At 48.7% G+C, this 26,187-nt stretch overlaps 1 protein-coding gene across 1 annotated transcript in view; it reads right to left on the reverse strand.

The window, feature by feature from the left end:
* Positions 1–26,187, reverse strand: part of LOC139390668 (slit homolog 3 protein-like) — a 425,054-nt gene that overhangs the window by 145,021 nt on the left and 253,846 nt on the right. Inside the window, exons 7-9 of the mRNA XM_071137941.1 lie at positions 12,006–12,077; positions 7,062–7,225; positions 4,838–4,982 (exon numbers count right to left, since the gene is read on the reverse strand). Of these exons, the coding sequence (XP_070994042.1) occupies positions 4,838–4,982; positions 7,062–7,225; positions 12,006–12,077 (381 nt within the window). The remainder of the gene's footprint in view (positions 1–4,837; positions 4,983–7,061; positions 7,226–12,005; positions 12,078–26,187) is intronic.

Here is a 26,187-nt window from a genome sequence, read left to right on the forward strand (position 1 = left end):
CAGACTGGTATACGGAGAGATTGAATATGTCCGTAAACACACCAGCCAGCTGGTCTGTGCATGCTCTGAGGAGAGGATGTGGCTAGGGATGACGACTGGGCCAGCAGCCTTGCGAGGGTTAACACGTTTAAATATCTTACTCATATCGGCCTTGGAGAACGAAAGCCCACAGTCCTTGGGAGTGGGCCACGTCAGTGGCACTATGTTATCCTCAAAACGGACGAAGAAGGTATTTAACTTCGGTGTCCGCGACGTGGCTAGTTTTCCCTTTGTAATCCGTGATTGTCTGTAGACCCTGCCACATACGTCTCATATCTGAGCCATTGTACTGAAGCTTTGCCTGTTTGATTGCCTTATGGAGGGAATAAGTACACTGTTTGTATTCAACCATATTTACAGTCATCTTGCCATGGTTAAATGTGGTGGTTTGCGCTTTTCGTTTTGCGCAAATGCTTCCATCTATCCACGGTTTCTGGTTTGGGTAGGTTTTAATAGTCACAGTGAGACCTGGCCCAGTGGGCGGTGTTGTCTGGGAGATGGAGGATGGAAGTGGGCTGCTGTGCTTTGTGTCTGTAGTGGTATCTGGGGAGGGTAGTGCAAGGCCACTCAGTACTTCAGCCACCGAGCTACTGGGCAAGGGTCACCCCCCGCCACGATATCTCCTAGTCCCACCCCTCTGTCCCCCGTGCCTGTCCCCTTCGCTACCTGCTGCAGCCCCCCACTCTCCCGCCACGATATCTCCTAGTCCCACCCCTCTGTCCCCGGTGCCTGTCCCCTTCGCTACCTGCTGCAGCCCCCCACTCCCCCCCCACGATATCTCCTAGTCCCTCAGTCCTCCTCTCTGCAGCCCCTCAGTCCTCCTCTCTACTCCCCCAAATCTCTCAATCCCACCCTCTGTCCCCCTACCTCACTACACCACCATCTATCTGGGTTTACTCTGCAGTAGGGTTGTGATGAAACCTGTATTGCAATATGTTATCCATGGCAAAAATGAAAACAGGAAGCAGACCAAACTATTTGGTCCTTTAAAAACCTGCAGTAACTAAAGTATTGTGTGAAATAGCTTGGAAAATAAATACGTGAGTCTGGATGACAACATAATGATGTTTGTTTCAAACATTAGAGCTGTTTTCCTAAAGAAGTGAAACCCTCATTGTGTTTTGTTTCCTTGCCACGATATTAAGGGGTATCGCGATACTGTTATGGTTCTGGCCCTTCTCTGGAGACATGTGTGTGTCTGTTAATGGCTCCTAGTAAGGGAATGACGCTAAAGGAAGATAATGATTGCATATAAAGTGCATTCGAAAATTATTCATATCTCTTTTCCTTTTCTGCATTTTGTTACATTACAGCCTTATTCTATAATGGATTAAATAAAATAATGTATTAATCAATCTACACACAATACCCCATAATGACAATGTGATAACAGGTTTTAAATTTTTTTAACCAACTGTTTTAAATATAAAAAACAGAAACACTTTATTTACATAATTATTCAGACCCTTTGCTATGACACTCAACATTTTGCTCAAGTGCATCCTGTTTCCATTGATCATCCTTGAGATGTTTCTACAACTTGATTGGAGTCAACTTGTGGTAAATTCAATTGACTGGACATGATTTGGAAAGGCACACACCTGGCACACACAGTGCATGTCAGAGCAAAAATCAAGCCATGAGGTCGAAGGAATTGTCTATAGAGCTCCGAAACAGGATTGTGTCTAGGCACAGATCTGGGAAGTGTGCCAAAAAATGTCTGCAGCATTGAAGGTCCCCAAGAACACAGTGGCCTTCATCATTCTTAAATGGAAGTTTAGAACCACCATGACTCTTCCTAGTGCTGGTCGTCCGGCCAAACTGAGCAATCGGAGGAGAAGGGCCTTGGTCAGGGCCAAGAACTCGAGTTCCTCTGTGGAGATGGGAGAAACTTCCAGAAGGACAACCATCTCTCCAGCACTCCACCAATCAGGCCTTTATGGTAGACTGGCCAGACGGAAGCCACTCCTCAGTAAAAGGCACATGACAGCGCAGTTAGAGTTTGCCAAAAGGCCCCTAAAGGACTCAGACCATGAGAAACAAGATTCTCTGGTCTGATGAAACCAAGATTGAACTCTTTGGCCTGAATGCCAAGCGTCACGTCTGGAGGAAACCGGGCAACATCCCTACGGTGAAGCATGGTGGTAGCAGCATCATGCTGTGGGGATGTTTTTTAGCGGCAAGGACTGGGAGACAAGTCAGGATCGAGGGAAAGATGAACGGAGCAAAGTACAGAGAGACCCTTGATGAAAACCTGTTCCAGAATGCTCAGGACCTGAGACTGGGGCGAAGGTTCACCTTCCAACAGGATAACGACCCTAAGCACATAGCCAAGACAACGCAGGAGTGGCTTTGTGACAAGTTTCTGAATGTCCTTGAGCGGCCCAGCCAGAGCCCGGACTTGAACCCGAATGAACATCTCTGGAGAGAATTGAAAATAGCTGTGCATTGACACTCCCCATCCAACCTGACAGAGCTTGAGAGGATCTGCAGAGAAGAATGGGAGAAACCTTCAAGCTTGTAGCTTCATAGAAGACTCAAGGCTGTCATCGCTGCCAAAGGTGCTTCAACAAAGTACTGAGTAAAGGGTCTGAATAGCTATGTTAAATTACATTTTATTTTTTATGATTTTTTCAAAAAAACTGTTTTTGCTTCGTCATTCTGGGGTATTGTGTGTAGCTTGATTTCACAATTTCATGAATTTTTGAATAAGGCTGTAACGTAACTAAATGTGGAAAAAGTCAAGGGGTCTGAGTACTTTCCGAATGCACTAAGTATACAAAATATTTGACTGACCAGACTGACAGACTGACTAGGTGAAAGCTGTGATCCCTTGTTAAATCCACTTCAATCAGTGTACTGTAGATGAAGGAGAGGAGACAGGTTAAAGACGTTTCTTTAAGCCTTGAGAAAATTGAGACATGGATTGTGTTTGTGTGCCAATGAGGGGGTGCATATTAAGATACAAGATTTAAGTGTCTTTGAATGGGGTATGGTAGTTGGTGCCAGGCGCACCTGTTTGTGTCGAGAATTGCAACGCTGTTTTTCACACTCAACAGTTCCCCATGTGTTTTAAGAATGGTTCACCACCCAAAGGTTATCCAGCCAACTTGACACAACTGTGGGAAGCATTATAGTCAACATGGGTCAGCATCCCTGTGGAGCGCTTTTGACACCTTGTAAATCCAATGCCCCAACAAATTGAGGCTGTTCTGAGGCCAAAGCGGGTACAACTCAATATTAGGAAGGTGTTCCTAATGTTTGGTATACTCAGTGTATATTTAGGCAGGAACAGGGAAAGCTTATACAGAGACGTATACAACACAGACTCTCCTCCAAGGGATCTATTTCCTCTGATTCCTAAACTACAGATTGAGTGGATGTTGTTTTGGCTGTCGTTCCTGAGAGGTAGGTGCAACAGTAATTCGAACCTGGCAGAGGAACGTGAAAACAATTCTTAGAGAAATGACTATCGGACCCCAGCAAAGTCCTGACAATACATCATTTCATTAGTGGTATATCATTTCTGGCTATAGAAAGCGCTGTAGTAATGTATCCTACCTTCCTTCCTTAACATATCCATTTGTTATTCAAAGGTCATACACTATTGGCACAACAACAGCGGTGTAGAAACGGTACATATCAGAGCAATTACCCACCTGTCCTTTAGCGCAAACAAGAGCAGGAGCGATCGATATGTATATCAAATATCCTGACTGAGAAGATATGGACGCGCTCCAAAGTAGAGCGGAAATCCAATCAGCCTGGGGTACGAGGCAGCAGACAAACACGCCGCACAGCCACACACACACACACACACACACACACACACACACACACACACACACACGCACAAACACACACACACACACACACACACACACACACACACACACACACACACACACACACACACACACACACACACACACACGCACACACACACACACACACACGCACAAATACACACATCCCCCAAACAAGGGTGGTAGGGTCCTAGAAAAGCTGCACCTTATCTCAGTAAGTCAAGCCACTAACAAGGCCCCATGGGGTGCAGAGAAATGTCTGAGCCACCTAGCTGAGACTGATCTCTGAGATGGGGCAGGCAGAGAAACCGCAGATCCATAGGTGAGGAGTCCACCTGTGTGTCAGTCAGCCACTCAGCCAGCCAGTCAGCCAGACAATCAGTCAGTTAGCCAGCCAGCCAGTCAATCAGTCAGTTAGCCATTGAGCCAGCCAGACAGCCAGTCAGTAAGTCAGCCAGTCAGCCAGCCAGTCAGTTAGCCAGTCAGTTAGTCAGTTAGCCAGTCAGTCAGCCAGCCAGCTAGTCAGTTAGCGAGTCAGTCAGCCAGCAAGTCAGTAAGTCAGCCAGCCAGTCAGTTAGCCAGTCAGTTAGTCAGTTAGCCAGTCAGCCAGTCAGCCAGCCAGCCAGCCAGCCAGCCAGCTAGTCAGTTAGCCAGTCAGTCAGCCAGCCAGCCAGCAGCCCAGGGGATAGGAGATGATGTTTATGTCTCAGTACAGAGTAGAGACAGACACCAGGCACCTGGACCAGCAGTAATGAGCCTGTTAACTGATGGAGCTAATGGGGTTTGTTCCATTACAGGAGCAGGTAGGTAATAAACACACAGGACGGTTTGTACAAAAACAAAAAGACCCATGTGTTTTGTACAAAAACAGGATGTTTCCGTATGAACTACACAATGTTCTGAGTGTACCAATAATGAAGACAACGGGTTATATACATGAATAAAAGTAGTGATTGTTAAAAAGCATTGTGGAGTAAAGTTAGTCTACTTACATCTCTACGATGCCCTCTGGTAGGTTGGCAGGGATCTCCGTCAGGCCCTTGCGGCGACAATCCACAATGTTGTTGTTGCAGGTGCAAGAGGCCGGACACACTGATGCTTGGGGAATACAGGTATGAGGCTTCACCTGAGCTGGGCCTGAGAAAGAGAGAGAGGGTGATAGAGAGAAAGAGGAAGACAGGGAGATCAAGAGAGAGATAGAGAGCAAGAGAGGGTGATAGAGAGGAAGAGGAAGAGAGAGAGAGAGAGAGAGAGGGCGATAGAGAGGGAGAGAGAAAGAGGGAGAGCGAGAGAGACAGAGAGGGAGCGAGAGACAGAGAGAGAGAGAGCGAGAGGGTGAGAGAGAGCGAGAGAGAGAGAGACAGAGAGGGAGAGAGAGAGAGAGAGAGAGAGAGAGAGAGAGAGGAACGAGATAGAGAGAGGGAGAGCGTGAGGGTGAGAGAGAGGGAGAGAGAGAGACAGAGGGGGAGAGAGAGAGAGAGAGAGTGAGAGAGAGAGAGGGAACGAGAGAGAGAGAGTGAGCGAGAGAGAGGGAGTGAGAGAGAGAGGGAGAGAGAGAGAGGGAGAGAGAGAGAGAGAGAGAGAGAGAGAGAGGGAGAGAGTGAGAGAGAGAGAGAGAGAGGGAGAGAGAGAGAGGGAGAGAGAGAGAGAGAGAGAGAGAGAGGGAGCGAGAGAGGGAGAGAGGGAGAGAGAGAGAGAGAGAGGGAGAGAGAGAGAGAGAGAGAGAGAGAGAGAGAGAGAGAGGGAGCGAGAGAGGGAGAGAGGGAGAGAGAGAGAGGGAGAGAGGGAGAGATACCTTTTTTTTTACCAGCACAGGGGCTCTCTCTACTCTCTCTCAAATGTATATTTAAGGGGCTTTATTGTCATGGGAAACATATGTTTACATTGCCAAAGGAAGTGAAATAGATAATAAACTAAAGTTAAATAAACAATCAAAATGAACAGTAAACATGACACTCACACAGTTCCAAAAGAGACAGATAGAGACATTTCAAATGCCATATTATGTCTATATACAGTGTTGTAATGATGTGCAAATAGTTAAAGTACAAAAAGGAAACTAAAACATAAATATGGGTTGTATTGACAATGGTGTTTGTTCTTCACTGGTTGCACTTTTCTTGTGGCAACAGGTCACACATCTTACTGCTGTGATGGCACACTGTGGTATTTCACCCAGTAGATATGGGAGTTTATCAAAATTGGATTCGTTTTTGAATTCTTTGTGGGTCTGTGTAATCTGTGGGAAATATGTGTCTCTAATGTGGTCATACATTTGGCAGGAGGTTAGGAAGTGCAGCTCAGTTTCCATCTCATTTTGTGGGCAGTGTGCACATAGACAGTCTTCTCTTGAGAGCCAGGTCTGCCTACGGCATCCTTTCTCAATAGCAAGAGTCTGTACACTCAAAGATTTCCTTAATGTTGGGTCAGTCACAGTGATCAAGTATTCTGCCACAGAGTACTTTCTTTTTGGGGCCAAATAGCATTCTAGTTTGCTCTGTTTTTATTTGTAATGTGTCAAGTAATTATCTTTTTGTTTTCTCATGATTTGGTTGGGTCTAATTGTGTTGCTGTCCTGGGGTTCTGTGGGGTCTGTTTGTGTTTGTGAGCAGAGCCCCAGGACCAGCTTTGCTTAGGGACTCTTCTCCAGGTTCATCTCTCTGTAGGTGCTGGCTTTATTATGGAAGGTTTGGGAATTGGGAAAATCTATTTTCTGGATTTTGATAATTAGCGTGTATACCCAATAATTCTGCTCTGCATGCATTATTTGGTGTTTTATGTTGTACACTCACAAAAGTTCCACAAGAATAGAGACCTTTTAAATGTCATGTTATGGCTATATACAGCATTGTAACAATGTGCAAATATTTAAAGTACAAAAGGGAAAATCTCTCTCTCCTCTCTCTCCCTCTCCTGTGGTAATTAAGGGGCTGACTCTAAGGCGGACAACTGTACTTCTGCTGCGTCTGCCTGCTGGAGATTCCTCGGCTGATTTATGGCTGCAGGGAGGGGGTGGGAGGTGTTCATTAAGCCCAAAAGTGAAAACTTTTACCAATTATATCCTGGAGTAAATTAAACAAGAACACCAACCTATTCTACTGATTCAGTGGCTTTTCAATCTGAGCCATGAAAGAATGTGTTCATCTGGAGACAACATGCGTAGGTACATTGTTTAGTGTTTGTAGTACAGTGTGTTGTCATTGGGATTTAGTGTACCTGTACATGTGAAGTCTTTCTTCTGGACGTCAGGGATGTTGAGGCCCCTCATGTTGGCAGGGGCCATGCACTGGGTGAAGGGGGCCAGGCCCCGCCTCTGCCGCAGCCAGTCAGACAGCCAGGACAGGTGGCAGTCGCAGTGCAGATTGTTAGAATGTAGACGTCTGCAGAGGGAGGAGGGGAGAGAGAGGGAACAGCAGTAGTCAGTGCGTGTTGTTGGCTGCAGAGGGAAGGAGGAGAGAAAAAGAACAGCCACAGTGTTCAGTGCCACAGTAGATGGCCAGTGGCATACCATGTATGAGAAAAATGACCAAGTCCAAGGCTGAGAAGAATAATCCACTCACTGAAATATATGTCCACAAATTGTAAAGACCTATGGTTCCTCATGTCTAAGGCTACCTAGCAGATGGAACGGTGTTAGGAGTCCTCGTTCACTCATGGCAGCAGAGCTGTGTTTATGACTCTGTGACTCCTCTGTCCTTGACAGAGCTGTGGTTGTCATAACCAAGACCAAATACACGCTACTAATATGTATCTGTATCTAATATGTGTCTGTATCTAATATGTGTCTGTATCTAATATGTATCTGTATCTAATATGTATCTGTATCTAATATGTATCTGTATCTAATATGTGTCTGTATCTAATATGTATCTGTATCTAATATGTATCTGTATCTAATATGTATCTGTATCTAATATGTGTCTGTATCTTTTTATTTTTTATTTTACTAGGCAAGTCAGTTAAGAACAAATTCTTATTTTCAATGACGGCCTAGGAAGAGTGGGTTAACTGCCTGTTCAGGTGTAGAACAACAGACTTGTACCTTGTCAGCTCGGGGATTTGAACTTGCATCCTTCCAGTTACTAGTCCAATACTCTAACCACTAGGCTACCCTGCTTCCTCTGTCTGTATCTAATATGTATCTGTATCTAATATGTATCTGTATCTAATATGTATCTGTATCTAATATGTATCTGTATCTAATATGTGTCTGTATCTAAATATGTATCTGTATCTAATATGTATCTGTATCTAATATGTATCTGTATCTAATATGTATCTGTATCTAATATGTGTCTGTATCTAATATGTATCCTTCTGCAGATGCAAGAATGGTCTCTCTCTCTTGGCCAACACCTTCTTTTCCTCAAGTTCTCCCTCCCTCAAAGAAGAGGACAGGACACGATACACTGGGGCTAAATCCCTATCTCACAACAGCCATTACGGGACCGACGGGGCGAGAGGAGAGGAAACAGAGGGAGGGAGGGAGCGAGGGAGGGAGGGGGGAGAAAAAGTAATGTCAGCAAATAAAACAGGCTCTATACCCTTTACAAAAAGTCTGCAAATGAAATAGGGGTGTGATCCGGTTAGGGGACAGGAATTGCTCATTGAGGATAGCAGCGTGGGCTGTAGTTTTAATGGAGCTCTTCCCATTATAAATCCAGTTTATAGCCTCCAGTTGTTCCGGATGAATTACACACCAGTGGGATGGACGGATGGAGGGGATGAGCTCCACACTGAGACGGAGCAGAGGGCTCATACACCACCACTCTGTGGTCAGATGTGTGTGCATGCTTATGTGTGTGTGTACATGTGTGTGTGTGTGTGTGTGAGGTGAGCTAGGTGCACATGTTCATCCTCAGAGCCTGCACAAAAAGGCAACTCATCTCATCCAGTGATCCACACACACTGTGAAAACGACTGGCTACCCCTTTAGCAGTAGGAGGCCTCACACTCTATTTGTCTGGAGTGATTGAATGGCAAAGCACCATGGGGTGATATCATTTGATCTAATTGAATGGCTGCTGGACAAAGCTCGTAAAGAGAGCGTTGGGGAGAGAAACAGAGAGAGAAATAGAGAGAGAGGGAGAGAGATAGAGAGAGGGTGCAGAGAGGGAGAGAGAGAGAGAGAGAGGGGGGTTGAGAGATAGAGAGAGAGAGAGGTGCAAAGAGAGAGAGAGAGAGAGAGAGAGAGAGAGAGAGAGGGAGAGATAGAGAGAGGGTGCAGAGAGAGAGAGAGAGAGAGAGAGAGAGAGAGAGAGAGAGAGAGAGAGAGAGAGAGGGAGAGAGAGAGATCGAGAGAGAGAGAGAGAGAGATAGAGAGAGGGTGCAGAGCTAGGTAATCCAAACTATTTCATTAGAGACCTGGAGCCATCCACCTTCCATCCCATCACTACATCGCCCCATCCCTGCTAAATGGATTACAGACATTTCTAAACATTTGATTTAATAAGTTGTTTTTACGAGCAGCAAATTCAATACAGAGATCTCAGGGATATTAGAGCCAGAAAATTCAATACAAAGGAACTGGGAGCAAGAGGAGTAGGGGGGAGCAGAGGGAGCCTCCGATAATTCAATACTGGCTAGGGAGCAGCAGGCTGGCCATCACAGCATCAGCAAATTCAATCCTGGGGAGGCGAGGAGGCGGAGAGGGGATGGGGAGGAGGAGGTGAGGGGGCTGGGGCTAAGCCTGTCTGAGGGGACTGATGGATGGAAGGCTTTCCAGAGCAGACTGCCGAGCCGGGGAGCATATAGCGTAGTCCTAATGCAGGGGGAGTGGACAGCTCCTGGCCTCCAGACCTCAGGCCCCAGAGGAGTACCGGCAGCAGGCAGAAAAAGAGCTGATGACTGGGGTTCTGTGGGCGAGGACCCTGCAGGGTCACTGTGACCCCTGAAACACTGTGGTTCTGAGATGAGCCCCGGGTGTTAAGGTCAGTCTGTCTATCTGTCTGTATGTATGCATCCCCAGACCTAGGCCCAACCAGATCAGACCTGTGTCTACTGTTGTCACTGGATCGTTGAGCAGTGAAACACTCAGATCACATGGTCATAAGAACCCCAGAGCCCACTGCTAATACACAAGGTCAGCCACAGAATGGAAACATCCTGTGAGGTTGAACACTGTGGAATGATTTGAATTGATTGTGGTCGGGGAGACAGTGGAAGTAGAGTGGGTACAGTAAAACAGTAATGCACTGGTCACAGAGGACAGAGACAAAGACAATACCTGCTTAAAACAAAACAGAATAGACCAGCATAAATTTCAAGCTGGTCCACGCTGGTCTATGCTAGTCAGTGCTGGTCAAGCTGGTTAGTGCTAGTCGGATGCTGGTCAAGATGGTCTGACCAGCAGGGTCTAGCTGGTTATGCTGCTCAGTTCTGGTCAAGCTGGTTAGTGCTAGTTGGATGCTGGTCAAGATGGTCTGACCAGCAGGGTCTAGCTGGTTATGCTGCTCAGTTCTGGTCAAGCTGGTTAGTGCTAGTCGGATGCTGGTCAAGATGGTCTGACCAGCAGGGTCTAGCTGGTTATGCTGGCACACCAACCTTCCATGTGTTTTCCCTAGTGACCAGCCTTTTCTGTTTTTGGTGGTGACCAGCCTTTTCTGTTTTTGGTGGTGATCAGCATTCTCTGTGTTTTTGGTGGTGATCAGCATTCTCTGTGTTTTTGGTGGTGATCAGCATTCTCTGTATGTTTGGTGGTGATCAGCCTATGCTGTGTTTTTGTTGGTGACCTGCCTTCGCTGTGCTTTTGGACACTGGTGACACTGGTTCTAACCCTGATAGTCATTCTGAATGCAGATTGTGGGTGCATTGTAGATCAGATTCTTTCACATTTTAAACATCATTGAAATGTACTGCTAAAACATATCTGCCACGTGTGAAAATGTCAATGTTTTTTGGCTGTCAAAATTGAATGAACAAAATGATTGTAAAAAGGGGAGGTATTAGCTTTGCAAGCCAGCATAAAATGACTTGCTGCTTGTTTTGGTGACCAGCTTATGTGTCCAAAACACAGCGAAGGATGGTCAACAGCGAAAACAAGGCTGGTCACCAGAAAAATCACAGTGAAGATTGGTCAACAGCGAAAACAAGGCTTGTCACCAGCAAAGAAATAAATGAAGGCTGGTCACCAGCAAAAACACAACGAAGGATGGTCACCAGCAAAAATACAGCAATGGATGGTCACCAGGGAAAACCCATCGAAGGCTGGTCACCAGGGAAAACCCATCGAAGGCTGGTCACCAGGGAAAACACAGCGAAGGCTGGTCACCAGGGAAAACCCATCGAAGGCTGGTCACCAGGGAAAACCCATCGAAGGCTGGTTACCAGGGAAAACCCATCGAAGGCTGGTCACCAGGGAAAACACAGCGAAAGCTGGTCACCAGGGAAAACACAACGAAGGCTGGTCACCAGGGAAAACACAGCGAAGGCTGGTCACCAGGGAAAACCCATCGAAGGCTGGTCACCAGGGAAAACACAGTGAAAGCTGGTCACCAGGGAAAACACAACAAAGGCTGGTCACCAGGGAAAACACAGCGAAGGCTGGTCACCAGTGAAAACACAGCGAAGGCTGGTCACCAGGGAAAACACAGCGAAGGCTGGTCACCAGGGAAAACACAGCGAAGGCTGGTCACCAGTGAAAACACAGCGAAGGCTGGTCACCAGGAAAAACACAGCGAAGGCTGGTCACCAGGGAAAACCCAATGAAGGTTGGTCACCAGCCAGTGCTGGTCTTCGCTGTTTTTTTCAGCAGGGGCTTCAGGCTGGAACTCCAGTGAGCTGGCATTCCATTGCCCTGGCGACCACCCAATCAATCATCAGAGAACAAGGGGTTGTTGACAACAACGACAACAGTGTGTGTGTGTGTGTGTGTGTGTGTGTGTGTGTGTGTGTGTGTGTGTGCGTGCATGCGTGCGTGTGTGTGTGTGCGTGCGTGCGTGCGTGTGTGTGTGTGTAGACGGTGTAAGAAGGAACATCATGTTGTTTTTGGAGGAAGTCAGAGCTCTTGAATTTGTAACTTGTGGCGGTAATTGGGCCGTAATGATTATAAGCATGAAACAAAGGAGAGGTAACCACTCATTAAGGAGATGGATCCTGTTTCTACTCAGCTCCTTGGTGGCATTTCACGATGGTTGACTCATATAATCCTCATATACTCACAGAGTCCGCAGCTTGGGCATGTGGTTGAAGCTAGACAGAGGGATGAGGGTGATGTTGTTGTTGTTGAGGGTGCTGCAAAAGAAAATAACAATTGCCACAATACACAAATACCCAATTTCACAAGTAGAAAAAGTATGTTTCTCATGTAGAAAAATAGAAAAAGAATCTTGAGATAAAGCAGAGGACTAAGAAAGAAACACAATGATTGAAAGACAAAAAAACACAAGTAATGGACAATGAGCCTATCTTCAGTCGATCGATCGATCTATCTATCTATCTATCTATCTATCTATCTATCTATCTATCTATCTATCTATCTAACTGTCTATCTATCTAACTGTCTGTCTGTCTGTCTGTCTGTCTGTCTGTCTGTCTGTCTGTCTGTCTGTCTGTGTCTGTCTGTCTGTCTGTCTGTGTCTGTCTGTCTGTCTGTCTGTCTGTCTGTCTGTCTGTCTGTCTGTCTGTCTGTCTGTCTGTATACCAGTGTAGCAGTACAATAGCAGTAGTGTCCTTCACACTCACACAAATGCCATACCATATCCCCTGCTCTGCAGCGAGTAGTGGGTCATATGATGCTTCAGGTGCTGGTGTGTGTCCATAACAGTGTGTATTAAGCTTTAGTAAATCAATAATATTATCAACAGCAGTATAGAGAGAGAGAGAGAGAGAGAGAGAGAGAGAGAGAGAGAGAGAGAGAGAGAGAGAGAGAGAGAGAGAGAGAGAGAGAGAGAGTGAGCAGTAATTGTAGATGGCAGTCATCTTCCCTTCCTCTCTGTCCAGCAACAGTAACTGTGATTAGTGCATACTTAGCTGACTTAATCTTGTAATATAGCCATCCCACCCCTCCGTCACTACCTCACCCCCTCCACCTCCTTCCACCTCCCCCATCCCCTCTGCACCACCTTCTCCGGGAAGGCCAAATGTGTGCCTGTTATTTCTCAATTTGGGACTTTAATGGTTCCCACTCTGTTCGGTAGCTAGAAACATAAAGTGATGAATCCTGTCGGCAAGACGACGGAGAAAGTGGAGTGGAGCAGAGGGTCGTTTTCCAGAGTTCTGCTGTGTTCAGGGGTCCTACGGTACTATTATGGATAATGAGTGGTTTAGGGGAGACTAGAGATGGTGCTGATCGCAGCAGATCCTCAATATGGAATTTACGGACTGACCCGCTGGTTTTACAGTTCATGCATGTTTAGGAAAGTGGTGAGAGCGCCAGACAGGGGCCACTGGTGTGACGCCATGTATGAACTCTCCCTGTAACAGGCTAATTCAAACTGAATAGCCCCATAAAGGAGAGAGGAGGAAGATGGACATGACCACAACGCAGCGTGGTTTAATATATCTGTGATTGGACTTAATTCAAACAGTGGAAAATCCCCATCTAGGCAACAGGAATGCTTGCTAAATAACTGGGACTGCATGAAAAAAAGGGAAAAATCCCATAAAATAAAACATACTTGTGAAATTCTAAATTATGAAGCAATCAGCAGTGGGAACAATTTACTAAGAACGAGTGGGGAAAATGCAACAAAATGGCACAAAAAATTATTGTTACACCACAATTATATGATATACACCGTTGTCAGTGCTGACCAAATCGGCAGTTCTAGTGAGGAGAGTAACTCTACCACTATTGTCAAGGACACCGTGGCTCTGTGGCAACGCGCTGCTAAAACCCTGTAACACTGGGACTAAGGGGGCAACACTCTGGTAAAACCCTGTAATACTGGGACAAAGGGGGCAACAACCTGGTAAAACCCTGTAACACTGGGACAAAGGGTGCAACGCGCTGGTAAAACACTGCAATACTGGGACTAAGGGGGCAACGCCCTGGTAAAACCCTTTAATACTGGGACTAAGGGGGCAACACCCTGCTAAAACCCTGTAACACTGGGACTAAGGGGGCAACGCCCTGATAAAACCCTGTAGCACAGGGACTAAGGGTGCAACGCCCTGGTAAAACACTGTAATACTGGGACTAGGGGGGCAACGCCCTGGTAAAACCCTGTATTACTGGGACAAAGGGGGAAACGCCCTGGTAAAACCCTGTAACACTGGGACAAAGGGGGCAACGCCCTGATAAAACCCTGTAACACTGGGACTAAGGGGGCAACACCCTGGTAAAACCCTGTAACACTGGGACTAAGGGGGCAACACCCTGGTAAAACCCTGTAATACAGGGACTAAGGGGGCAACGCCCTGGTAAAACCCTGTAATACCGGACTAAGGGGGCAACGCCCTGGTAAAACCCTGTAACACTGGGACTAAGGGGGCAACACCCTGGTAAAACCCTGTAACACTGGGACTAAGGGGGCAACGCCCTGGTAAAACCCTGTAATACTGGGACTAAGGGGCAACGCCCTGGTAAAACCCTGTAACACTGGGACTAAGGGGGCAACAACCTGGTAAAACCTGGTATTACTGGGATTGGGGGTTCAAGTCCCTGATAAAACCCTGCATTACTGGGACTAAGGGGGCAACGACCTGGTAAAACCCTGTAACACTGGGACTAAGGGGGCAACGACCTGGTAAAACCCTGTAATACAGGGACTAAGGGGGCAACAACCTGGTAAAACCCGGTATTACTGGAATTGGGGGTTCAAGTCCCTGATAAAACCCTGCATTACTGGGACTAATGTGGCAACGACCTGGTAAAACCCTGTAATATTGGGACCAAGGGGGCAACAACCTGGTAAAACCCTGTAATACTGGGACCAAGGGGGCAACGCCCTGGTAAAACCCTGTAACACTGGGACTAAGGGGGCAACGACCTGGTAAAACCCTGTAATACAGGGACTAATGGGGCAACAACCTGGTAAAACCCGGTATTACTGGGATTGGGGGTTCAAGTCCCTGATAAAACCCTGCATTACTGGGACTAAGGGGGCAACGCCCTTGTAAAACCCTGTAACACTGTGACTAAGGGGGCAACGACCTGGTAAAACCCTGTAATATTGGGACTAAGGGGGAAACGACCTGGTAAAACCCTGTAACACTGGGACCGAAGAGCCCATACTGCTGCTCGACCATCCTATTTTTCTAACTTAATTGAGGAAAATAAGAACAATCCAAAATTCCTTTTTGATACTGTCGCAAAGCTAACTAAAAAGCAGCATTCCCCAAGAGTGGATGACTTTCACTTTAGCAGTGATAAATTCATGAACTTCTTTGAGGAAAAGATTATGATTATTAGGAAGCAAATTACGGACTCCTCTTTAAATCTGCGTATTCCTTCAAAGCTCAGTTGTCCTGAGTCTGCACAACTCTGCCAGGACCTAGGGTCAAGAGAGACGCTCAAGTGTTTTAGTACTATATCTCTTGACACAATGATGAAAATAATCATGGCCTCTAAACCTTCAAGCTGCATACTGGACCCTATTCCAACTAAACTACTGAAAGAGCTGCTTCCTGTGCTTGGCCCTCCTATGTTGAACATAATAAACGGCTCTCTATCCACCGGATGTGTACCAAACTCACTAAAAGTGGCAGTAATAAAGCCTCTCTTGAAAAAGCCAAACCTTGACCCAGAAAATATAAAAAACTATCGGCCTATATCGAATCTTCCATTCCTCTCAAAAATTTTAGAAAAGGCTGTTGCGCAGCAACTTACTGCCTTCCTGAAGACAAAAAATGTATACGAAATGCTTCAGTCTGGTTTTAGACCCCAGCATAGCACTGAGATGGCACTTGTGAAGGTGGTAAATTACATTTTAATGGCATCGGACCGAGGCTCTGCATCTGTCCTCGTGCTCCTAGACCTTAGTGCTGCTTTTGATACCATCGATCACCACATTCTTTTGGAGAGATTGGAAACCCAAAATTGGTCTACACGGACAAGTTCTGGCCTGGTTTAGATCTTATCTGTCAGAAAGATATTAGTTTGTCTCTGTGAATGGTTTGTCCTCTGACAAATCAACTGTAAATTTCGGTGTTCCTCAAGGTTCCGTTTTGGGACCACTATTGTTTTCACTATATATTTTACCTCTTGGGGATGTCATTCGAAAACATAATGTTAACTTTCACTGCTATGCGGATGACACACAGCTGTACATTTCAATGAAACATGGTGAAGCCCAAAAATTGCCCTTGCTAGAAGCATGTGTTTCAGACATAAGGAGGTGGATGGCTGCAAACGTTCTACTTTTAAACTCGGACAAAACAGAGATGCTTGTTCTAGGTCCCAAGAAACAAAGATATCTTCTGTTGAATCTGACAATTAATCTTAATGGTTGTACAGTCGTCTCAAATAAAACTGTGAAGGACCTCGGCGTTACTCTGTACCCTGATCTCTCTTTTGAAGAACATATCAAGACCATTTCAAGGACAGATTTTTTTCCATCTACGTAACATTGCAAAAATCAGAAACTTTCTGTCCAAAAATGATGCAGAAAAATTTATCCATGCTTTTGTCACTTCTAGGTTAGACTACTGCAATGCTCTACTTTCCGTCTACCCGGATAAAGCACTAAATAAACTTCAGTTAGTGCTAAATACGGCTGCTAGAATCCTGACTAGAACCAAAAAATTTGATCATATTACTCCAGTGCTAGCCTCTCTACACTGGCTTCCTGTCAAAGCACGGGCTGATTTCAAGGTTTTACTGCTAACCTACAAAGCATTACATGGGCTTGCTCCTACCTATCTCTCTGATTTGGTCCTGCCGTACATACCTACACGTACGCTACGGTCACAAGACGCAGGCCTCCTAATTGTCCCTAGAATTTCTAAGCAAACAGCTGGAGGCAGGGCTTTCTCCTATAGAGCTCCATTTTTATGGAACGGTCTGCCTACCCATGTCAGAGACGCAAACTCGGTCTCAACCTTGAAGTCTTTACTGAAGACTCATCTCTTCAGTGGGTCATATGATTGAGTGTAGTCTGGCCCAGGAGTGGGAAGGTGAACGGAAAGGCTCTGGAGCAACGAACCGCCCTTGCTGTCTCTGCCTGGCCGGTTCCCCTCTTTCCACTGAGATTCTCTGCCTCTAGCCCTATTACAGGGGCTGAGTCACTGGCTTACTGGGGCTCTCTCATGCCGTCCCTGGAAGGGGTGCGTCACCTGAGTGGGTGGATTCACTGATGTGGTCGTCCTGTCTGGGTTGGCGCCCACCCTTGGGTTGTGCCATGGCGGAGATCTTTGTGGGCTATACTCAGCCTTGTCTCAGGATGGTAAGTTGGTGGTTGAAGATATCCCTCTAGTGGTGTGGGGGCTGTGCTTTGGCAAAGTGGGTGGGGTTATATCCTTCCTGTTTGGCCCTGTCCGGGGGTGTCCTCGGATCGGGCCACAGTGTCTCCTGACCCCTCCTGTCTCAGCCTCCAGTATTTATGCTGCAGTAGTTTATGTGTCGGGGGGCTAGGGTCAGTTTGTTATATCTGGAGTACTTCTCCTGTCCTATTCGGTGTCCTGTGTGAATCTAAGTGTGCGTTCTCTAATTCTCTCCTTCTCTCTTTCTTTCTCTCTCTTGGAGGACCTGAGCCCTAGGACCATGCCCCAGGACTACCTGACATGATGACTCCTTGCTGTCCCCAGTCCACCTGGCCGTGCTGCTGCTCCAGTTTCAACTGTTCTGCCTTATTATTATTCGACCATGCTGGTCATTTATGAACATTTGAACATCTTGGCCATGTTCTGTTATAATCTCCACCCGGCACAGCCAGAAGAGGACTGGCCACCCCACATATGCTCTCTCTAATTCTCTCTTTCTTTCTCTCTCTCGGAGGACCTGAGCCCTAGGACCATGCCCCAGGACTACCTGACATGATGACTCCTTGCTGTTCCCAGTCCACCTGACCGTGCTGCTGCTCAAGTTTCAACTGTTCTGCCTTATTATTATTCGACCATGCTGGTCATTTATGAACATTTGAACATCTTGGCCATGTTCTGTTATAATCTCCACCCGGCACAGCCAGAAGTGGACTGGCCACCCCACATAGCCTGGTTCCTCTCTAGGTTTCTTCCTAGGTTTTGGTAATTTCTAGGGAGTTTTTCCTAGCCACCATGCTTCTACACCTGCATTGCTTGCTGTTTGGGGTTTTAGGCTGGGTTTCTGTACAGCACTTTGAGATATCAGCTGATGTACGAAGGGCTATATAAATACATTTGACTTGATTTGATTTGACTAAGGGGGCAGAGACCTGGGAAAACCCTGTAATACTGGGACTAAGGGGGCAACGCCCTGGTAAACCCTGTATTACTGGGACTAAGGGGGCAACGACCTGGTAAAACCCTGTATTACTGGGACTAAGGGGGCAACGCCCTGGTAAAACACTGTATTACCGGGACTAAGGGGGCAACGCCCTGGTAAAACCCTGTATTACTGGGACTAAGGGGGCAACGACCTGGTAAAACCCTGTATTACTGGGACTAAGGGGGCAACGACCTGGTAAAACCCTGTAACACCGGGTCTAATGGGGGCAACGCCCTGGTAAAACCCTGTATTACTGGGACTAAGGGGGCAACAACCTGGTAAAACCCTGTAATACTGGGACTAAGGGGGCAACAACCTGGTAAAGCCCTGTAATACTGGGACTAAGGGGGCAACGCCCTGGTAAAACCCTGTAATACTGGGACTAAGGGGGCAACGCCCTGGTAAAACCCTGTAATATTGGGACAAAGGGGGCAACGCCCTGGTAAAACCCTGTAATACTGGGACTAAGGGGGCAATGCCCTGGTAAAACCCTGTAACATTGGGACTAAGGGGGCAACGCCCTGGTAAAACCCTGTAATACTGGGACTAAGGGGGCAACGCCCTGGTAAAACCCTGTAACATTGGGACTAAGGGGGCAACGCCCTGGTAAAACCCTGTATTACTGGGACTAAGGGGGCAACGCCCTGGTAAAACCCTGTAATACTGGAACTAATGGGGCAACGCCGTGGTAAAACCCTGTATTACTGGGACTAAGGGGGCAACACCCTGGTAAAACCCTGTAATACTGGAACTAATGGGGCAACGCCGTGGTAAAACCCTGTAATATTGGGACTAACGGGGCAACGCCCTGGTAAAACCCTGTAATACTGGAACTAATGGGGCAACGCCCTGGTCCCACCCTTTAATACTGAACAATATGCAGGGGAAAATGTCCCCTGCACAGGAAGGCCACTCACATATCTCTCAATCTTTCCTCCTTCTCCCACTGGGAAGAGAGATTTTCCAAGGAGTGCAAGGGAGCTGGGGGGAACATGAAGTTATTAACAGGCAGTGGAATGTATCCATGTATGTCAAGGGAAGCCAGGCTTACCCAATAAATTGACCTAGAAAAAAACATCTACATTTTCCTTCAATTCACCAGAGGCTGAATGTATCACACCGGAATAAGCGTCCGTGTCAGCGAAACAGCGCCCCTCTGTCTCTTTATGTGTAGGCCATCTATCTGACTCTGTCTGGTCAAAAAGAGTATGACATTGTTGCCGCCCATAGCAATGAATGCAAGAGAAGTCAGCGGGCGTTTGGCCTCCCTTGATAAAAAAAGTATAAAATAATAGCCAATCAGCATTGAGCTAAACTGAGTGAGTTCAACTGTGAACGGTCCTGGTGCACCAAGACAGTTTTGGCTTGGCTTAACTCCAGTCAAATCACATCGAGAGCAATGCAACACTGACAGAAACAACTTGAATTGTTGTATCTTGTTGTGTTGTCCTCCGGTGGCTAGGTAGCTAGCCAAAATTAGCCCTTTTCTAAATTAGCCATGGATGGAGAGGGATTTGGACTTGTCGTTTCACTTAATTCTTAGTACAGGCCAAAGATTATATCACCGATTCTGATCCAACCATAAATGCATACATTGTGCCTCTGGCTTAAGAGTATGGAAGTTCAATATGTAGCTAAATGTAGAAGGCTAATGTTAACTAGCTAACGTTGTCCATGAAAGGAAGTTAGGCTAGCGAGCAAGCGTTTTAGCCAGGTAGCCTAGGACAACAAAAAATAAAAGAGTGTACTGTTGTAATGGGTGTGTGTTGGTGGCAGGGAAGTAATGGGCAGGAGAACAAACTAGGTATAAACAGAGTTGTTTAATAAGTACTGACCAAACTCCAAAAAACAAAATATATCAAAATAACAAAGTGGGTATAAAACCCGTCGCACATCACAGCACAGTCACATACAATAAAACAATCTCCGACAAGGACATGAGGGGAAACAGAGGGTTAATTACACAACATGTAATTGATGGGATTGGAACCAGGTGTGAAGGAAGACAAGACAAAACCAATGGAAAATGAAAAATGGATCTGTGATGGCTAGAAGATCGGTGAAGTCGACCACCGAACACCGCCCGAACAAGGAGAGGGTCCGACTTCAGTGGAAGTCGTGACAACTGTATGACTGAGTCATAGACAGTTTAGGCTACATGAAAGAGGAAGGTGGCATTGGCGTACGGTGAGTAAACTTGCACGAACGCGCACGCACGCACACACACAAATCAGTACCATCAGAAACATTACCTTGCTTGATGATGCTGTAGCTCATGTAACTGCTTGTTACATGCAATATGTTTTGTGGACTTTACCAGACAGATGTTGCTCTCCGGTTTTGTGATGAATCAAAGGTGTTTATTCTGCCACTGTGTCTTCTTATTGTCTCGGCCTTAGGCCTATATATCACGGTGTCAAGACATATGAACTAACAGGTTATAGAGCAAACAACGCAATTATCACAACACATAGGTTGTAATACTGTATGGCTTTATTTTCCTGGCTTGGCTTCCCCGGTGATTTTACCCCGGCTGTTAAAGAACAGAAGATAGTGTGGGATGGATGCACGCACACACACACACACACACACACACACACACACACACACACACACACACACACACACACACACACACACACACACACACACACACACACACACACACACACACACACAGCTGTCGTGATAAAGAGGAAACAGAAACCACTAAGGAGTTAGCGGTGCTTAGCTACGTTCATATTTCAACATGGTCGTTTTTTTTAAACGTTCTGGTTCTAGAGGCCATTTTGCAAAACGATTCACATCAGATTGGATTTGCTGGGTCCCAATATAATTTGTCCTGATTTCAGTAATCACACAGACATGGCATAACTTCTCCAGCATGTTTGTCAATCACACATAGTGTGATAGTGTTTCAAGGGCGTTGTCTAGTTAAACCCCACTAACCTGCACATCTCACAGGAGAACGTTAAAAAACAGCTTTATGGCTAAATATGATCAATTCCAAGGGCTGCTCTGTTACAGCTGTTATTAGCCTCTCAGGCTGAGTAATTGCATGTCTGTCTGTTACTGGGGGACATGTTTTGTGTTTTATAGTGTTTACAGTGCTGCTGTGCTATATGGGACCTCTTTCTCTCCGACCCCAGTCAGCCAGGCAGCAGGCAGTGATGGAGCTGAGTCTTTAAAAGAGCAGCCCATGAGGGAGATGCTATCGCCTGTTGTCTGTTGCAGAGGGCTTGCAGAGTTAGGTCACTGCCTCTGCCGTCAATCTCTCTCTCTCCCTTTCAATCTTTTTTCTCTCTCATCCCTGTCTCTCTGGCTGCACTGTTGGGGACCACCGCTCTCCCTGTTAACTTTCTATCACTCACCTCTCCACTAACATTCATGCTCTACTGAAACACCTAGCGTGTGGCACTCTCTCTCTCTCTCTCTGTCTCTTTCTGTCTCTCTCCCTCCCTCACCCTCTCTCTCTCTCTCTCTCTCTGTCTCTCTCTGTCTCTCTCTTTCTCTCTCACCCTATCTCTCCCTATCTCTCTCTCTCACGCTCTCTCTCTCTCTCACCCTCTCTCTCCCTCACCCTCTCTCTCCCTCTCCCCCTCTCTTTCTCTCTCACGCTCTCTCTCCACCCCCCCCCCTCTCTCTCTACCTCTATCTCTCTCTTTCATTCTATTTCTGTCTCTCTCTCTCTTTTCTCTCTCACACTCTCCCTCTCTGTCTCTCTCACACTCTCTCTTTCCATCTTCCCCGCTCTCTCTCTTTCTTTCTCTCGCACCCTCTCCCTCTTTCTCTCTCCATCTCTCAAGCTCCTCATTCAGAGCCAGTCAGTCTGTTTGTACCAATCTCTTTTATTCAGCTTTTTATGTTTAGTTTTTTTCTTTCCCTGCCTTGAATCTGCACAATTAGCGTGAGCAACATGTATGTGTTTGCTGAATGAAACACTACTGAACCACTGCTTGTTAATGAAAGCAGGGAATCTCCCTGACATAGTATAATACTGCAGGAAGACAATGGCATCTATATCCATTATGATGCTTTAATGGAACGGGATCAAATCAAATCTAATTGAATTTGTCACATGCGCCGAATACAACAGGTGAAATGCTTACTTACAAGCAATAGTTTATCCACAATTATAACTCCCTGTGTAGCAAAACACTGTTACTTTATGATTTCTATGATTTCAGTTCTATCCATGTCCTGGTCAATATAGTTACTCTGCTAATAACCGCCCCACCAATTTTCCTTTAAACCTGTGACGGACTCCGTCCAAGGTGTACGGGCTCAGAGATTTTCATTTCTGTACAATTTATTTATTTGCTCTCTGCTATGCAGACAGATTTCCCACAGTTGAAAAAATATCTACTTTGAGGTCTTTAGTGCTCTCTGCCTCTCTCCAGATCCTAATTAAGGCTTTTTGGAGAGGGCCCCTGGATACTTCAACTTTTAAAAGAGGGAAGACTGCTTGGAGCCAGGTATGAGCTGAAACCAGAGGGGGGCTGGGGCTGGAGGAGAGAGGGAGGGCTGGGCTGGTGGGTAAAGACAGGGCTGGGGCTGGAGGAGAGAGGGGAGGGTTGGGCTGGTGGGTAAAGACAGGGCTGGGGCTGGAGGAGAGAGGGGAGGGTTGGGCTGGTGGATAAGACAGGGCTGGGGCTGGAGGAGAGAGGGGAGGGTTGGGCTGGTGGATAAGACAGGGCTGGGGCTGGAGGAGAGAGGGGAGGGTTGGGCTGGTGGGCAAGACAGGGCTGGGGCTGGAGGAGAGAGGGGAGGGTTGGGCTGGTAGGTAAGACAGGGCTGGGGCTGGAGCTGGAGGAGAGAGGGGGGGTTGGGCTGGTGGGTAAGACAGGGCTGGGCCTGGAGGCGAGAGGGGAGGGTTGGGCTGGTGGATAAGATAGGGCTGGAGGAGAGAGGGGAGGGTCAGGCTGGTGGATAAGACAGGGCTAAAGGAGAGAGGGGAGGGCCAGGCTGGTGGGTAAAGACAGGGCTGGGGCTGGAGGAGAGAGGGGAGGGTTGGGCTGGTGGATAAAGACAGGGCTGGGGCTGGAGGAGAGAGGGGAGGGTTGGGCTGGTGGGTAAAGACAGGGCTGGGGCTGGAGGAGAGAGGGGGGGGGGGGTTGGGCTGGTGGATAAGATAGGGCTGGGGCTGGAGGAGAGAGGGGAGGGTTGGGCTGGTGGATAAGACAGGGCTGGGGCTGGAGGAGAGAGGGGAGGGTTGGGCTGGTGGGTAAAGACAGGGCTGGGGCTGGAGAAGAGAGGGGAGGGCTGGGCTGGTGGATAAGACAGGGCTGGGGCTGGAGGAGAGAGGGGAGGGTTGGGCTGGTGGGTAAAGACAGGGCTGGGGCTGGAGGAGAGAGGGGAGGGTTGGGCTGGTGGATAAGACAGGGCTGGGGCTGGAGGAGAGAGGGGAGGGTTGGGCTGGTGGGTAAAGACAGTGCTGGGGCTGGAGGAGAGAGGGGAGGGTTGGGCTGGTGGATAAGACAGGGCTGGGGCTGGAGGAGAGAGGGGAGGGTTGGGCTGGTGGGCAAGACAGGGCTGGGGCTGGAGGAGAGAGGGGAGGGATGGGCTGGTAGGTAAGACAGGGCTGGGGCTGGAGGAGAGAGGGGGGGGTTGGGCTGGTGGGTAAGACAGGGCTGGGGCTGGAGGCGAGAGGGGAGGGTTGGGCTGGTGGGTAAAGACAGGGCTGGGGCTGGAGGAGAGAGGGGAGGGTTGGGCTGGTGGGCAAGACAGGGCTGGGGCTGGAGGAGAGAGGGGAGGGATGGGCTGGTAGGTAAGACAGGGCTGGGGCTGGAGGAGAGAGGGGGGGGGTTGGGCTGGTGGGTAAGACAGGGCTGGGGCTGGAGGCGAGAGGGGAGGGTTGGGCTGGTGGATAAGACAGGGCTGGGGCTGGAGGAGAGAGGGGGGGGTTGGGCTGGTGGGTAAAGACAGGGCTGGGGCTGGAGGCGAGAGGGGAGGGTTGGGCTGGTGGATAAGACAGGGCTGGGGCTGGAGGAGAGAGGGGAGGGTTGGGCTGGTGGGCAAGACAGGGCTGGGGCTGGAGGAGAGAGGGGAGGGTCAGGCTGGTGGATAAGACAGGGCTAGAGGAGAGAGGGGAGGGTCAGGCTGGTGGATAAGACAGGGCTAGAGGAGAGAGGGGAGGGTTGGGCAGGTGGGTAAAGACAGTGCTGGGGCTGGAGGAGAGAGGGGAGGGTTGGGCTGGTGGATAAGACAGGGCTGGGGCTGGAGGAGAGAGGGGAGGGTTGGGCTGGTGGGCAAGACAGGGCTGGGGCTGGAGGAGAGAGGGGAGGGTCAGGCTGGTGGATAAGACAGGGCTAGAGGAGAGAGGGGAGGGTCAGGCTGGTGGATAAGACAGGGCTAGAGGAGAGAGGGGAGGGTCAGGCTGGTGGATAAGACAGGGCTAGAGGAGAGAGGGGAGGGTCAGGCTGGTGGATAAGACAGGGCTAGAGGAGAGAGGGGAGGGTCAGGCTGGTGGATAAGACAGGGCTAGAGGAGAGAGGGGAGGGTCAGGCTGGTGGATAAGACAGGGCTGGGGCTGGAGGCGAGAGGGGAGGGTTGGGCTGGTGGATAAGACAGGGCTGGAGGAGAGAGGGGAGGGTCAGGCTGGTGGATAAGACAGGGCTAGAGAGGAGAGGGGAGGGTCAGGCTGGTGGATAAGACAGGGCTAGAGGAGAGAGGGGAGGGTCAGGCTGGTGGATAAGACAGGGCTAGAGGAGAGAGGGGAGGGTCAGGCTGGTGGATAAGACAGGGCTAGAGGAGAGAGGGGAGGGTCAGGCTGGTGGATAAGAGGGCTAGAGGAGAGAGGGGAGGGTCAGGCTGGTGGATAGGACAGGGCTAGAGGAGAGAGGGGAGGGTCAGGCTGGTGGATAAGACAGGGCTGGGGCTGGAGGCGAGAGGGGAGGGTTGGGCTGGTGGATAAGACAGGGCTGGAGGAGAGAGGGGAGGGTCAGGCTGGTGAATAAGACAGGGCTAGAGAGGAGAGGGGAGGGTCAGGCTGGTGGATAAGACAGGCTAGAGGAGAGAGGGGAGGGTCAGGCTGGTGGGTAAAGACAGGGCTGGGGCTGGAGGAGTGAGGGGAGGGTTGGGCTGGTGGGTAAAGACAGGGCTGGGGCTGGAGGAGAGAGGGGAGGGTTGGGCTGGTGGGTAAAGACAGGGCTGGGGCTGGAGGAGAGAGGGGAGGGTTGGGCTGGTGGGTAAAGACAGGGCTGGGGCTGGAGGAGAGAGGGGAGGGTTGGGCTGGTGGGTAAAGACAGGGCTGGGGCTGGAGGAGAGAGGGGAGGGTTTGGGCTGGTGGATAAGACAGGGCTGGGGCTGGAGGAGAGAGGGGAGGGTTGGGCTGGTGGATAAGACAGGGCTGGGGCTGGAGGAGAGAGGGGAGGGTTGGGCTGGTGGGCAAGACAGGGCTGGGGCTGGAGGAGAGAGGGGAGGGTTGGGCTGGTAGGTAAGACAGGATGGGGCTGGAGGAGAGAGGGGGGTTTGGGCTGGTGGGTAAGACAGGGCTGGGGCTGGAGGCGAGAGGGGAGGGTCGGGCTGGTGGATAAGACAGGGCTGGAGGAGAGAGGGGAGGGTCAGGCTGGTGGATAAGACAGGGCTAGAGGAGAGAGGGGAGGGTCAGGCTGGTGGATAAGACAGGGCTAGAGGAGAGAGGGGAGGGTCAGGCTGGTGGATAAGACAGGGCTAGAGGAGAGAGGGGAGGGTCAGGCTGGTGGATAAGACAGGGCTAGAGGAGAGAGGGGAGGGTCAGGCTGGTGGATAAGACAGGGCTAGAGGAGAGAGGGGAGGGTCAGGCTGGTGGATAAGACAGGGCTAGAGGAGAGAGGGGAGGGTCAGGCTGGTGGGTAAGACAGGGCTAGAGGAGAGAGGGGAGGGTCAGGCTGGTGGGTAAGACAGGGCTAGAGGAGAGAGGGGAGGGTCAGGCTGGTGGATAAGACAGGGCTAGAGGAGAGAGGGGAGGGTCAGGCTGGTGGATAAGACAGGGCTAGAGGAGAGAGGGGAGGGTCAGGC

Source organism: Oncorhynchus clarkii, chromosome 31 (assembly GCF_045791955.1).
Source record: "Oncorhynchus clarkii lewisi isolate Uvic-CL-2024 chromosome 31, UVic_Ocla_1.0, whole genome shotgun sequence".
In the NCBI taxonomy this organism is placed as follows: Eukaryota; Metazoa; Chordata; class Actinopteri; order Salmoniformes; family Salmonidae; genus Oncorhynchus; species Oncorhynchus clarkii.